Source organism: Malurus melanocephalus, unplaced genomic scaffold, assembly GCF_030028575.1.
Source record: "Malurus melanocephalus ecotype Western Australia unplaced genomic scaffold, MMel_1.1 scaffold_24, whole genome shotgun sequence".
Lineage (NCBI taxonomy): Eukaryota > Metazoa > Chordata > Aves > Passeriformes > Maluridae > Malurus > Malurus melanocephalus.
In genome coordinates this window covers 1,910,789-1,923,768 of record NW_026623256.1, presented here as the reverse complement: position 1 = coordinate 1,923,768, position 12,980 = coordinate 1,910,789, and the positions used below count along the sequence as shown (strand labels likewise).

General features: G+C 43.1%; 2 protein-coding genes across 2 annotated transcripts in view; one reads left to right on the top strand and one right to left on the bottom strand.

Moving 5' to 3' along the window:
* On the top strand, positions 1-10,804 carry ZXDC (ZXD family zinc finger C; the record flags this gene model as incomplete). The annotated part of the gene is made up of 10 exons (XM_057390213.1): positions 1-433; positions 928-1,080; positions 1,969-2,047; positions 2,169-2,299; positions 2,896-3,066; positions 3,489-4,174; positions 4,881-4,965; positions 6,740-6,912; positions 7,693-7,794; positions 8,619-10,804. Coding segments are annotated over 10 exons (2,100 nt in total), but the record flags the coding sequence as incomplete, so codon positions are not given.
* The window catches only part of CFAP100 (cilia and flagella associated protein 100), an 11,447-nt gene continuing 9,267 nt past the window's right edge, over positions 10,801-12,980 (bottom strand). Inside the window, exons 13-14 of the mRNA XM_057390212.1 lie at positions 12,409-12,496; positions 10,801-11,467 (exon numbers count right to left, since the gene is read on the bottom strand). Coding sequence (XP_057246195.1) covers positions 11,459-11,467; positions 12,409-12,496 — 97 coding nt within the window. The 3' untranslated portion in view covers positions 10,801-11,458. The remainder of the gene's footprint in view (positions 11,468-12,408; positions 12,497-12,980) is intronic.

Here is a 12,980-nt window from a genome sequence, read left to right as displayed (position 1 = left end):
GGGCCGCGCCCGCGCTCGCCGCCGGCCTTCCCCTGCCCGGAGCCGCGCTGCGGAGAGGCCTTTCCCCGCAAGCAGCAGCTGCGGCTGCACCGGCTCTCGGCGCACGGCGGCGGCGAGGACGGGCGGGGCGCGGCGGCGCGGCCCTTCGGCTGCCCCGTGCCGGGCTGCGCCTGGTCCTTCGCCACGGCCTACAAGCTGCGGCGGCACCTGCACTCGCACGACAAGCTGCGGCCGTTCGCCTGCGCGGCGCCGGGCTGCGCCAAGCGCTTCACCACCGTGTACAACCTGCGGGCGCACAGCCGCGCCCACGAGCAGGAGGCGGCGCTCAAGTGCGAGGCGTGCGGGCAGCGCTTCCCCAGCGCCGCCCGCCTCGCCGCCCACCGCCGCCGCAGCCACCTGGAGCCCGAGCGGCCCTACCGCTGCGACTTCCCCGGTAAGCCGCCTCTGGGGCTGGGCTCCCTTCTTCCCCTGCCAGAAACTGGGATCACTGCCCTCAGGCCGTGCGGCTCTCTGCTCGCTTCTTCTCCCCGCCGCCTCCCACTCTTTGGTACCCCAGAATGTCAAGGAAGGCTCTGCTCCAGGCCCCTTCAGTTACCAAGAGGAAAAGTTTGGGAGCTGGAGGATGCAGTGCCTTTCCTCCTGCGACTGTGTGCTGGTGCATTGAAACACCGCAAGACACAGCGCCAGCGCTCAGTGGGTGTGCCTTAACCCAGGCGGTACTTGATTGCCTACCTTTACTAAACAATTGTAATTCCTGGGAATAATGTTCAGGATTTCACTGCTTCGTTTTTTTTTCCATTTTCCACCATGTAATATCCTGAAAAGAGTATCATTGAAAGTACCTCGCTAAAAGCTGGGAGGGAGAAGAGTGCAGTTTTCCTGATTCAGTTTTGTYAAGCAGATGTGCTGTTTCCCTTCTCTCCCCAGGCTGTGAGAGAACGTTTATCACAGTGAGTGCATTATTCTCCCACAATCGAGCCCACTTCAGAGAGCAAGAGCAGTTCTCCTGCTCATTCCCTGGCTGTAACAAGCAGTATGATAAGGCCTGCCGACTGAAAATCCACATGAGGAGTCACACAGGTATTCACTGGKATGACTTGTACCTAGGGAAGTACAAGGAAGATAGTATGTGTAAAGTGGACTTCTGTTTGCTGGAAAAACTGAAAGTCAGGAAGGGTGACATGACTTTTTGGAGTCAGTGAAAGCATTTGATTTTTGGCCTTCTGGAGGTAGAATTCCACTGAATGAAGTTGTTGTGTGCAAAGTAGTTTAGAACAGGCAGAGCTGTGATTTTTGTCATTGTGCACTCTGTACAGAAAAACCTATCCCAGCTCTGTTCCCAAGTTCACTAATGTTCAAAACATTGTGTAAATTCTAATCTTGATACAAAGAAACAGCTGAAAAACTCTCAGAACATGTAGAATGTATTTGCCATGATTTGGAGCAGCAAGAAGATAAATTTCAGCTCTGGCAAGTGCTCCTGACTTGCAAGGACCACTGCAAAGCTGTTACTGGTGTGTCCTCTGCGGTCTTCTCTTTTCATGGTTTTACAGTTTTGAGGTTTTGAGGGTTCTTTTAAGTATTACTAAAAGTTCACCGGTGTGATGGGAACCAATTTCACATACTTCACTGTCTTGTAATCAAGACAGAGTGACAGTTCATGAAAACAGGAGAAACAGTTCAGTTGTGTTTCTGTTTTGAGTAATGATGTTACTGGTTATTGAAGCATCTTTAAGATAGGAGTTGGATTGATAAATACCTGTGCTTTCTGATGCAATAGCCTGGAGTTAAAGAAAGCCCAGATTGTATGAGAAGGAAGGGACATGACAGTACTCTGCAGTGCATTGCAGAGGAGGCTGGTTGAGTTGTCTTAACTAAGTTCAATAYTTTTAATACTAAATTCTAGTATTTTCTAATAGCAGTATGTCGTTTTTTTATTCCATTATTAATATAACTTTTTTTTTCAAGGTGAAAGACCTTTCATCTGTGACTTTGAAGGCTGTGGCTGGTCTTTCACCAGTATGTCCAAGCTTCTGAGGCATAAAAGGTAAAGGAAGATTTTTCTGGTTGTTTCTGGTCCTGAGCCACTGGCTGTTTGTTTGCTTTTTTTCTTCCAGTAGCTAAATAGTGGATTTAAYCATGCCAATGGCAATTTCCTCCCATTGTAGGAAACATGAAGATGACAGAAGATTCATGTGCCCAGTAGAAGGCTGTGGRAAATCCTTCACAAGAGCAGAACACTTGAAAGGCCACAGTATAACTCACCTTGGTACAAAACCATTTGAGTGTCCAGTAGAAGGTATTGCTCTACTCTTGTATGTGTTTCCTGGTAACTGGTGTGGATTTTTGCCTATAGATTATGTGTGTTTGGTACAGGGTGGGAACAGTTTACAGGGAGTCTTCTAAAAGGCTTTGAAAAGGTAAAACTAAACCTAAGACATGGGAACTGAACASGTGATCATTCCCGGGGTTAGGAATGGCAGTGCAAACTGTGGTTCATGCTCTAGCTTGACCACCCTCAGCACCTCAGTGGGCCTCCAGGAGCAAAAATTTCTGGGTCTGATCTGGAATATTCTGCTTTTTTCAGTAAACCAACTCTACTTGATAGTTGTTTCTCCTTTTTGTGGTGTTTCCAGCAGTTGTCATGCATTTCAGATGCTGTAGCATGAACAGGTTGTGCTTTACACTGAGTGACTTAGGAGTTTCTTGTTAAAAGCTGTTGTTGAGCTGTCCTATGCTTTGACAGATTTATTTTCTAGTGGTTCCTCTGAGTGTATGCACAGGTGCTGCAAAACAGCAAGCAGAGGACACTGATTTGTTAAGACATTAAATAAGAACATTAAATTGTAACTTCATTAAATTTGAAACTTCAAAGCCTTGTCTATCTTCTTGCAGGTTGTTGTGCAAAATTTTCAGCACGAAGTAGTCTGTATATTCACTCCAAAAAACATCTTCAGGATGTGGACTCATTAAAGACTCGTTGCCCTGTTTCCAACTGTAGTAAATTGTTCACTTCCAAACACAGTATGAAAGCGCACATGGTCAAGCAGCATAACTTCAGCCCAGGTAAACTGTTTGTCCCTGGCTATCAGAGGGTGCAGTGGGAAAATTAAATGTTTTATTAAGGAAAATGTGTAATTGATGATGTTGAAATCTGAATCCTGTTGATATGAATGACAGAATCTTCTCTGAGACTGAAGTTGGTTTCTCCTTCCTGTAAAATTTTCAGTGGGATCTTTGAGTATCAGTAAGTGATAGTTGAGCTTGATCTCTGAAATTGTGAGAAATTTTTGGCAAGTGCTTTTGTAACTGAGACTTCTCAGTAAAGGCTAGAACTTACTTCAGTAGGCTGCTTTTCCTTAAATCTGCTTTCAGGGAAGTTGAGAAGTGTTTTAGTAGGCTGAGAAYACAGAATTTTGTAGGATTTTAAGCTTTCTTCCTGTTGTCTGATGAAAACTCTGTCTTATAACCAAACCCTTCTCTTCCAGATCTCCTAACTCAGCTGGAAGCAACCAGCTCCCTCACCCCCAGCAGTGAACTCACTAGTCCAGGGCAGAGTGATCTCAGCAATATCGACCTYGTATCCCTGTTTTCCAACGTGTCTGGTAACAATTCTGGAATTACAACAGACATGGCRCTGGTGAACTCTGGAATCGTCACGATCGATGTTGCTTCGGTGGGCTCGACGCTGGGAGGGAGTTTGCCTGTCAGTAACAATTCCCTAAGCCATGCTGTGGATCCCCTGATCCTGGTGGCGAGCAGTGACATGCCCCAAAGCCTGGACAGTTCTCTCCTGCTGGGAACCAGTGCAACAGTTCTACAGCAAAGCACTTTAAATTTGGATGATGTACAGACTGTCAATGCCGAAGCCTTGGGTTCGCTGGCGTCTCTGTCAGTGAGGAATTCCAGTCAGGATGTGCACGGGTTGACATCCAGCAATAATTTAACAATAGACACTGCCACTTTGACTCCTTCCAGCAGCCTCGGCAGCACCAACGTGCCTGAGTTACTGACACCAATTAAAGCTGAACGCAATTTGCTTCCCATCTCGGATGTGGTTGGGCAGCAGGAGGRCAGCAAAGTTGTGACACAGTTTGTGTTCTCCAATCCTCCCGGGAGCTACAGTGCACAGAAGGAGATGGATCTTGGTGCGGTGACTGGCAGCTCGTTTTTGGTATGGAGTAACAGTATTCACTTTACMCCTAGATGAGACAGCCTGACTTGGGGGATATCCCCTGGTTGCTCACACCTTTCTCTCAGGTTTTGCAGCTCATGCATTTTGGCTCTCTTTTGATGGAGAATGTAGAACAATATGTTGAGTGGTGTGTTTTCACAAGTACATTCAGTGTGGTGACATGTTCTTCTAAGAAATCCTGGAATTCTGGTGGGAACAGTTCAGGAAGAACCTTCCAAAATACGCAGCCATCCATCTGAAATGGAATTTGCAARAATACCCAAGAATATGTGTTACATCTTGTTGATTTCATTTCAGGGAAAGATTTGGGCTGTAACAGTAACTACAGCGTTTTCATCTCAGTCTTCATTCCTGTTTCAAATGCTCTTCCCTTTCTGCTTGACTGTGTTACTGCATACTTAACTTTTTGTTTATGTTACAAAGCAAATGTTTACACTGTTCAAATCTGAACACTTACAAATGTGGATCTAACTCCTTCTTGTGTTGAGCTCCAGATATTAAATAGATACAGGTAATTTATTGAAACTCTTAATCAGAATATTGAGGGAAGCTAGAATTCAATRTTTGCAGCATAGAAGATAACTGCATTTGAGAACTCATTAGTYAGTGCTCATTGTCTTGTTTTGTTCTTAATTCCAAAAACCTTGCATCTCTGGGTTTTTGTTTTTTTTTTTTTTTAAACTAGGAGAGCAGTGGGTCTGCAAGAACAGACTACAGAGCCATTCAGCTGGCCAAGAAGAAGAAACAAAAAGGGAATGGCAGCAGTGCAGGTGAGAAGCTGTTAATTTTGTTAAATTTGCKAAATAAAAATATTTAGTATTTTTAGCAGTGCAATGATGGCAGGTTTCTGAGTAACATTCTTAAATGTCCCATCCTGTTTATTGCTAGTTAAAATAATTATGCATKTGCTGTACCATCTGTTACTCAGGATAATCACATTCTGTGGAATATCAGATTCACAGTAAGTTTACAAAGAAAGCTGTACCATATGTTTCATGATTGTTAACAGGACACTAGCCATCCATGTTTTAATCTGCTTTTTATTTTCTTATTAAAACAAAAAAAAAATGTTACTTGTCTTCCTGTTGTTTAATGCTTTTGGTCTTACCTAGGGGGTTCTTTTACTCCATACAGACAATGAAAACATCAGCTGGAATTTGCTTCTGTGTTTCACTTAGTTAAAATGTTAAGAAATGTAATTATCTAGAATTACTCAAATCTCTCTTATATTTTAGTCTTGTGTAGGGTGAGGTTTAGGTCATGATTCCAGATGTGTCCTCTTACTTTGACTTAAAGCCACCTGGTGTGAATAATAACAATTCCTTTGTCAGATCAGATGTGGTCTGTGGCTCACTGGAGTTGCACAAGCTCAGGTGTTGAGTTGTGTCTACCTTTGGGACTGGGGTGGAATATCATGTTTATGATATATCTATATATAGAGAGAGTGAGTTCAGTTCTACCTTGCTGTTTATTWGACATTCCTCCTCTGAAAATCAAGGCAATAATTTTTGAGTGGGTTAAGAAACTGGTTCTGATTTGAGGACGGTCATGTTTGTGTATTTGTAAAATACCTGCCTGCATATAAATTCTGTCTGGTTCAGTGAATCATCACCTGGAAGGATAACTGCTTTATGRAGCTAGTTGTAAGGGGTCTTGTATTATCAAAATGTCTTTTGGACATTAGTTTGAAAAAAGGCTTGCACTTTGCATGTCTCCTAAGATGACYTCAGAAAATTGCTGTTTCTGTTCCTACTCAAGACTCCCAGTAGTCCRCTTTTCACCAGCTGTTGCCTTAATGCTACTCTGTGCTTCTCTAAGTGGTCTAGAGAATCATCTTGTATTTCTGMTTGGCTTAATTAGATGGAGTGAATACTGTAGAGGGAAGTTCCGTGTTTAAAAACAGGTTATCTAAGCCCTTCATTTATTATAGATTTTTTTTTTTTTTAAATCCAAACAAAAATATGAAGGAATGACAGGATTCTATCCTTGCATTTGTTTTGATTGGGGTTTTGGTTTTCAGCTTGTGATACAACAGCTGGTTTATCCTGCTTTAAACTGAAAAGTTCKTAAGGCTGTGATAAAACAGATTACACAAGTACAGCTACCTAACAGTCCTTGAAATCTTTCTGTAAATAATGATCTTCACTATGCTTTTTCTACAGTTTAGAAAAATGATGTGCATGACTTCTCAGGAAATGAGTTGCAAAATTCAAAATAGAAAATGCAATCCTACTTCCTAATTCCTTTCTATAACACCACAAGTATGCTGATATTTCTGTGTTACCACAGGGGAGAGCCCTAAGCTTAGCAATTTGTGATTTTTTTTTAATGATGTTCGTGTAAAAAGATGCTCAGTCAGCAGCTGGAGTTCACCAGCTGAGTGCTCCCTGGCCTTTTAGCAGCTGTCAGATGGTTCTTAATTATCTTGCACTGTGTGGGCATTTGCTGTGTAGCATAAACAGCTGCAAAAAGTTGAGAAATACCAGCAGAAAACTTTGGGAAATTGTTTCTCACCATCTAAATATTAAAATGGCTTTCTTTTAGGGGCATCTGGCTCTGGTCACAGGAAAAACAAGGGTGGTAAAGTAAGCCCTACCAACTTCTCATCGTCCACACCTGGCAGTCGACTGGGTGGTAACATAGTTCTGCCAAATGGAGGGCTGACAATAAGGGACCCTGCCACTGGAGCCCAGTATGTGCAAATTCAGCTTCTTCAGGTAAGAGCTGAGAAGAAAAAAACATGCTTATTTTCTCTGCTATCCAAACTCACATTTACAGAAGACTTTGAGTATTTGTGAACTCAGGTACTACTGCCCCTGGATGGGGTGTTGAGTTCTGCAGTACTCTTTATATTATTCTGCCTCTTACTTACAGAGTAAATTAGACCAACATTAAAATGTTCCTGCAAAAGGCATTTTCAGCCTAAACTGTTGCTTCCCTAATTTGTTGAAATAAAGCTTAAGATTTAAGAAAGCTAAAACTATAATAACTGCTGGGGACTGATTAGTGGAGCATGGCAGGTAGTATGTTTTTTGCCAGGTGTATCTCTGTATRGTATCCAGAGAGAGGGTAACTTCCTTCTGCTTTATTCCTAACAACTGGTATGGAGAGACCTGTGGGCAGAGTTCTCCACAGCTCTATTTTTTGGACAGGTGTACTCATTTGTAACTTTCATGTTTAGTATCAGCTTCGTGAAAACATGATTAAGCTTACTGCACATTTCTAAGTGTTAGATTTGTTGGAAAATTAATCATTCCTACCTTTTCAGATCTTGCCAGTGTTTCAAGCTGATGAACAGGACAGGGTAATAGTTTGTACACTGAGCTAGGTTCAGATTTTAGTTGCAGTTAGCTTTCCACTTCTTTGTGGATGTAGGCCTACTAGTACAGTGCAGTGGCTTTATCAGATTTTTTAAGATTGCAAGGCTGAATGAAACTTGCAATATTATGCTGAGATACTTGGGAGTTGTGTAGTTTCATCATGTTCTGCATTYACAGGATGATTCCCCAGGAGAGGGAGATTTGCCCTTTCAGCTGAGCTCTCAGTCTTCCTCGTCACATTCTCAGCTTACAGTGGATCTACCTGTTCACATCCTTCAGGTACAGCATGTCAAGCCTTTGGGTTTTATTGCCTTGCTTGAAAGTAAAGACAGTTTCMTGTGAACACTCTCATGTTCTGCCTGATGAAAACACCTTGTTTTCCATTGGGAGTTGAATTTCACTCACAAGGAGTAGTAAGCAGAGAGCTACACTGCACAATTTATCTTGTATCTCTTACCAACCTTTGACACATCAGAGGTGATTGGATTTTTTCCTGTTCCTGAGTAATGAATAACTAAATGTTACTCTTTTTTTTTTTTTCTGAAATGCCCCATCTTTGTTTTCCTGACCCCATCCTGCAGATCCTTGGTCAAGAAAGAGGATCAGAATTGGAGTGTTGCAGGCTACAGGAAGGGTGGGAAGTGGGAAATGAAATCTTGAGCCTAGATTTCRGAGTGGTGCCCTTATGGGAGTGTCAGTTATGTTAAAAAGCCTGCTTGGGGACCTTGTTTTTTACAAACTGCATGTTCCTGCCAAGTGTGYTTCCCCTACACAGAAGAATAAAGCTTTTTTTCTTGAGGAGGGGCACCTTCCTTGAAAACTAGAAATACARGAGGAGTGGGACTGTTTGCCATGGTAGAGAGTTAATGGAGGTAAAAGGGACTTTAAATATTTTTCAATTAGTAATGCTTATCTGAAGTGTTCCATAGAAAAACTATGGCAACCCTGTTTGGGTGGATCCCTAGAGTGGGAAAGCTTTGTGTTTCCTCTGAGCCATTCCAGGCATTTCTCTGGTGTTGGATAAATGTCAAGATAATCTTGCTGATAAGCMCTGAAAGCATCTAGAGGTGAAAGTACTTCATGCTGTCTGTTTGCTTTAACAGGAACCACACAATTCCACGGAAGATGATGCAGGTTCTGATAACTCTCAGTTCACTGGAAGCACAATAAATTTACAGGATCTGGAATGACGATTATTAAGACCAGTTACTTGAAAACAAATTGGGCAATCATGACAGAGTGAGATAACTGTGTGGGTCTTTTTCCAAGGAAAATAYGGAAAGTAGGAGAACTGGAGTATGGTTGCACTCTTTGTGATTTGCTAAAGACAGTTGCAGCTGAAAGATTTTCTTTAAAAATGTAAATTCCACTTGATGTGCCTGTGTAAGATACCATGTCTGCCAGGTGGTTGGGGAGGCTGAGGCAGACTGCTGTACAGTGTTGTTTCAGGGAGAAGTACTTTATTACACTTCAAACTGAGGTAATATTTACTGTTTTCACAGGAAAGCAAGTATTCTACAGCTAACAAGTGCAAATTTACAATCCTKCCTACAACAGTTAAAACTTCCCTTCCATTGGTCTCCTCCTGGAAGGAGGCATTAAGGAACTAAGAGCTAAAATTTGCAAGTGTTTTCTACACACACAAAAAAGAGGATTGTTTCGGCCCCTGTGTTTTGGCAGAAAACTGGAATAAAGTGTCACATGTAACAAAATTAATATTCTATGCCATGAAAATGAGATGCTCTAAAATCTTTGTTTTAGAAAGCTAGATTCTAAATGTTAACTTAGCTGTGAATCAGTTTGTAGCTCATGTTGAGTTTCTCCCTTTCCTTGCTCCTGCATCCCAAATACTTTGCTGAATTCTTCCAGCAAAACTTGAAAACTGCAATAGATCTGTACTCACTGTAAGTGATTAGCTAAGAGTCCAACAGCATCTGAGAGAGGTTTGTTTTATCTTTGTGTTCCCTTTTTTGGGAGGAATGTTGACCGTCATGTAAATTTAAGCACCTTGATTTTTATCTCATCTATAAACTGATGCCAAGTTACCTGTGAACTGGCCACTACCTTTTTGTTTTGGRTTGTTTGGTGTTTCTGTTTTGTTCACTGTTAGCACATGTTCTTTATTGCTRTCCCAGAGTGTCACATGCACATGGAGCTTTTGGCTGGTTTACAAAATACGCAGTTGTCAGAGTATTTCGTGAGGGGGAAAGAGTTGTTGCCAAGGAAGTTTTGCCCCTGCAAACTGCAGTTTCTCTTGGGGGTGGGGGGAGAGGTTGTATGTACTCTACTTATCTGGATTGCAGACACCTAAATAAGTATAGGGTTGGATAGGGAAAAAAAACCACCTTTTGGTTACATTTTAAGGTAGTAATTTAAGTGTTTCTTATGGTGATGTTCTGAATGCCTGTAAAAGTATGTATAGGAGTTGATAAAAGACTTTGTACTTTTTTTTTATTCTCAGTGAGGTGTGTGTATGCACGTATGTGTATTTTCTTTTTTTTTTTTACGAAATAAGATATGTCACAGAGGAGAACGTTGTGATCTTTCTAATCTTGCACATATTTATTTATTTTACAGTTACACTGATGTTAAATTCACATGAGGTCGTTCAGAAATGCTTTTACTTCCTGTGCCTTTTGAACTATGTATGTGTCCATATAAATGCTTTTTTAGATTGGAGACTTGGAGAGGAAAAAAAGCATACAGGTTACAATGAGCTTCAGCTCCTGATTTGTAGGCAGTATTATATCTCTGGTTGAACCAGCTTTATTTTTCTATCTTTAGCCTAAGTGAGCATTGAGCTCTCTGTTCCTCTCACTTGGAGTTTACAGCTTATGTCCAGGGAAAGCCTGAACCTTCTCAGACTGGGTTTCCAAATTAGTAGATGAGATTTACTCTGGGGCTGTGACTGCAGCTTGGAGTCCACTCCTGAGAGGTGGAAAGATTGAGAAGGAATTGTGCTGAAGGGTCTTGCTCTAGTGGTCACCGTGCTCTCCCTGGAWGCCAAGACACCTCGAGCTCCCAATGCCTGCATTATTCTGTTCTCAAGGACCATACCAGTTTGTAATCTATTGCAATGGCCAAGGAATGCTCCATCTTTTTAYGGGACTTGCAACCAAATCTTTCTACTTCTGAAAATGTACCTCACTCAGCTTTGTAAGTGAATGTAAAGAGCTAACCTCTTGAGGGCCGAAAATTGGATCACTTGGCTTGGAGTCCATTGCTGGCAATGGATACCTGAAGAACTGCTGGTGCAAAAGGGTTAATAAAGCTTTTTTTTTTATGGTCAGTTTGTCACTGGGTATTATTCTTTGCATGGATGCATCTGACACAAAGCTACTTATGGGCAGCTTGATTTCTGCAGAGTTTGTGTTCTTCCTTYGGTTGCTGCTTCTTTACAGTAGTGGGCTGAAGTCTGTAATGACTTTGGGTTAGAGCATTGCCCTTGGTTTTTATAGTCCTTCTGAAGACCTGTGTCAAATGTCTGGGAGGTGCCTGGCTTAGTTGTGCCTTAACAAAGATTGTCACCTGGGACTGTGATAGAATTCACTGCTCAAGTTCATGGGGATAGTGCTATTGGCATCACAAACTGAATGAGAAATGCATTGGTGCTTAGCAGGAGCTTGAGAAGCAAAATGAGAGAATTTTTATTTCTTTTCTTAGGCAAAATATCAAAGTAYGGGAAAGGGGGTTGCAAACTTTCCCTGGAATCTTAATGTCAGAGAAGAAGGAAATTTTGTGGTGCAGTAAAGTTCAACTGAGCAAAGACAGGCAGAATGTASATCTGCAAAAGACTTTAGAGCAGCATCTGCTCCACAAGCTGTGGTTAAGGCTGTGCCATCAAGAGAAATAATGCAATTGTTCTTCAGTCTCCTTATCTGTTTGTCCTTGGCTKTTCTTTTTCTGCTCCTTCCTGGCAGGGTTTGGAGTGCAGGGCCCTTGTCTAGACGTGCTGCAGAGGAGGAAGAGGCGCTGCATCAGTGCTTGGGAGTGCAGCAGAACACTCAGTGCACCGGGCTGGGAGGGCGCTGCCCCTTGCCCTGTTYTCTAGGCAGGCTGTAGGGTGTCTGCTCATGCACTTTTTGTACTGGGAAGTGAGTGTGAAACACCTGTGTGTGTGATGCTCCAGCTCCTAGAACTCACTGTTGTACCTACAACTGGTTTCTGGCTAAAGCCTCATTCGTCCTGTGTCAGGAAGAGGAGGGGAAGTTGGAGATCCAAGAACTATCAGATGGAGCCTACAAAACCCTCTATTTTCCGTTGGCTGAAGGGGAAGGGACTCGTGGCCCCTGTTCTCAAGTCACCTGTGCTGTCCCTGCTTTGCTGTGTGACAGAACTGGGGTGTCCTCACAGCTGTGTTGAGCTGGGGAAGGTGCAGCAGGAGCCAGGGCAGAAGCTCTGCCCTGAGCCTCCCCAGGGGCCAGAGCTTGGTTTGGCAGGATGTGGTCAGATGTCAGATGATGGCAGATGATGTCAGAAAAGGTGTGCTTTGATAGTATGGCTGAGCTGATCTCAGCCCTTGCTGCCTTTATCAGGAGTGTCCTGCTGCTGCCCAGTTCCTCATTTGCCAATTTTCATGCTTTGTTTAATACAGCCAAGTTAATGAGCTGAAATGAGCTTACTGAGAATTGGCAGGTAATGGAGGGTGTCGTGGTCAAGTGAAGGACGGCAGAAGGCCACTGAGCTGGAATAGTGTGCACTGACTGACTCTCCAGAAGCCGCTGAAATTGCATCACTGCTGTAAATTGGGCCACACATGGCTCTATGTGCCATCTCCCCAGCTGTGAGGGCCCCTAATAACACTTTTCCCTTGAACCCTTAATATTCAGATATCTCCAGGTTCCCTGAAGTGAGCTGGTGAGGTGAGGTGTTCCCACAGACCACTGCACTTACCTTTCGTGCAGGTGCTTGTGGTCTTTCCTTATCCTTTTTCGATCCTTCATCATGTTGCTGCTTCTGTTTCTGCTTTTCCTCTCTGAGCCTTTTTGAAGAGAGGGAATACAGGRTGGATTAAATGCAGTGTGCAGCTACATCAGGTGTGCTTTTGATACAAAGCATCAGGATCTAACATTAGACCTTGCATCACCCCTTACACCTCTCCAGGTTTGGGTACAGCTGTGCTGGAGTTTGTTGTTGTGAAAGGGGGCAAGAGGGAAGCACTTCCTGCAGTTGGTCCTACAATTTCTACAGTAATGGGTGGATGAAACATGTCAGGCTTTCAAATTGAGATATTGGACAGTTGTTCCTTTTTACAGACATGCTCTGCACCCTCTTCAGGAGGTGGCTTATGCCCTGCAGTTGTCCAGAATGCTCACCAGCTGGGGGACAGGGGGCACGGTGGAGACCAATACTGTCACTCCAGTTCCCTATGGAAATGAAGTGCTGGGACAGAAACAGCCTCAAGCTGTGGAACACTATGGCACAAAGAAACTGAACTCTTAACTTTGTGATCTTGAGGAAAACTT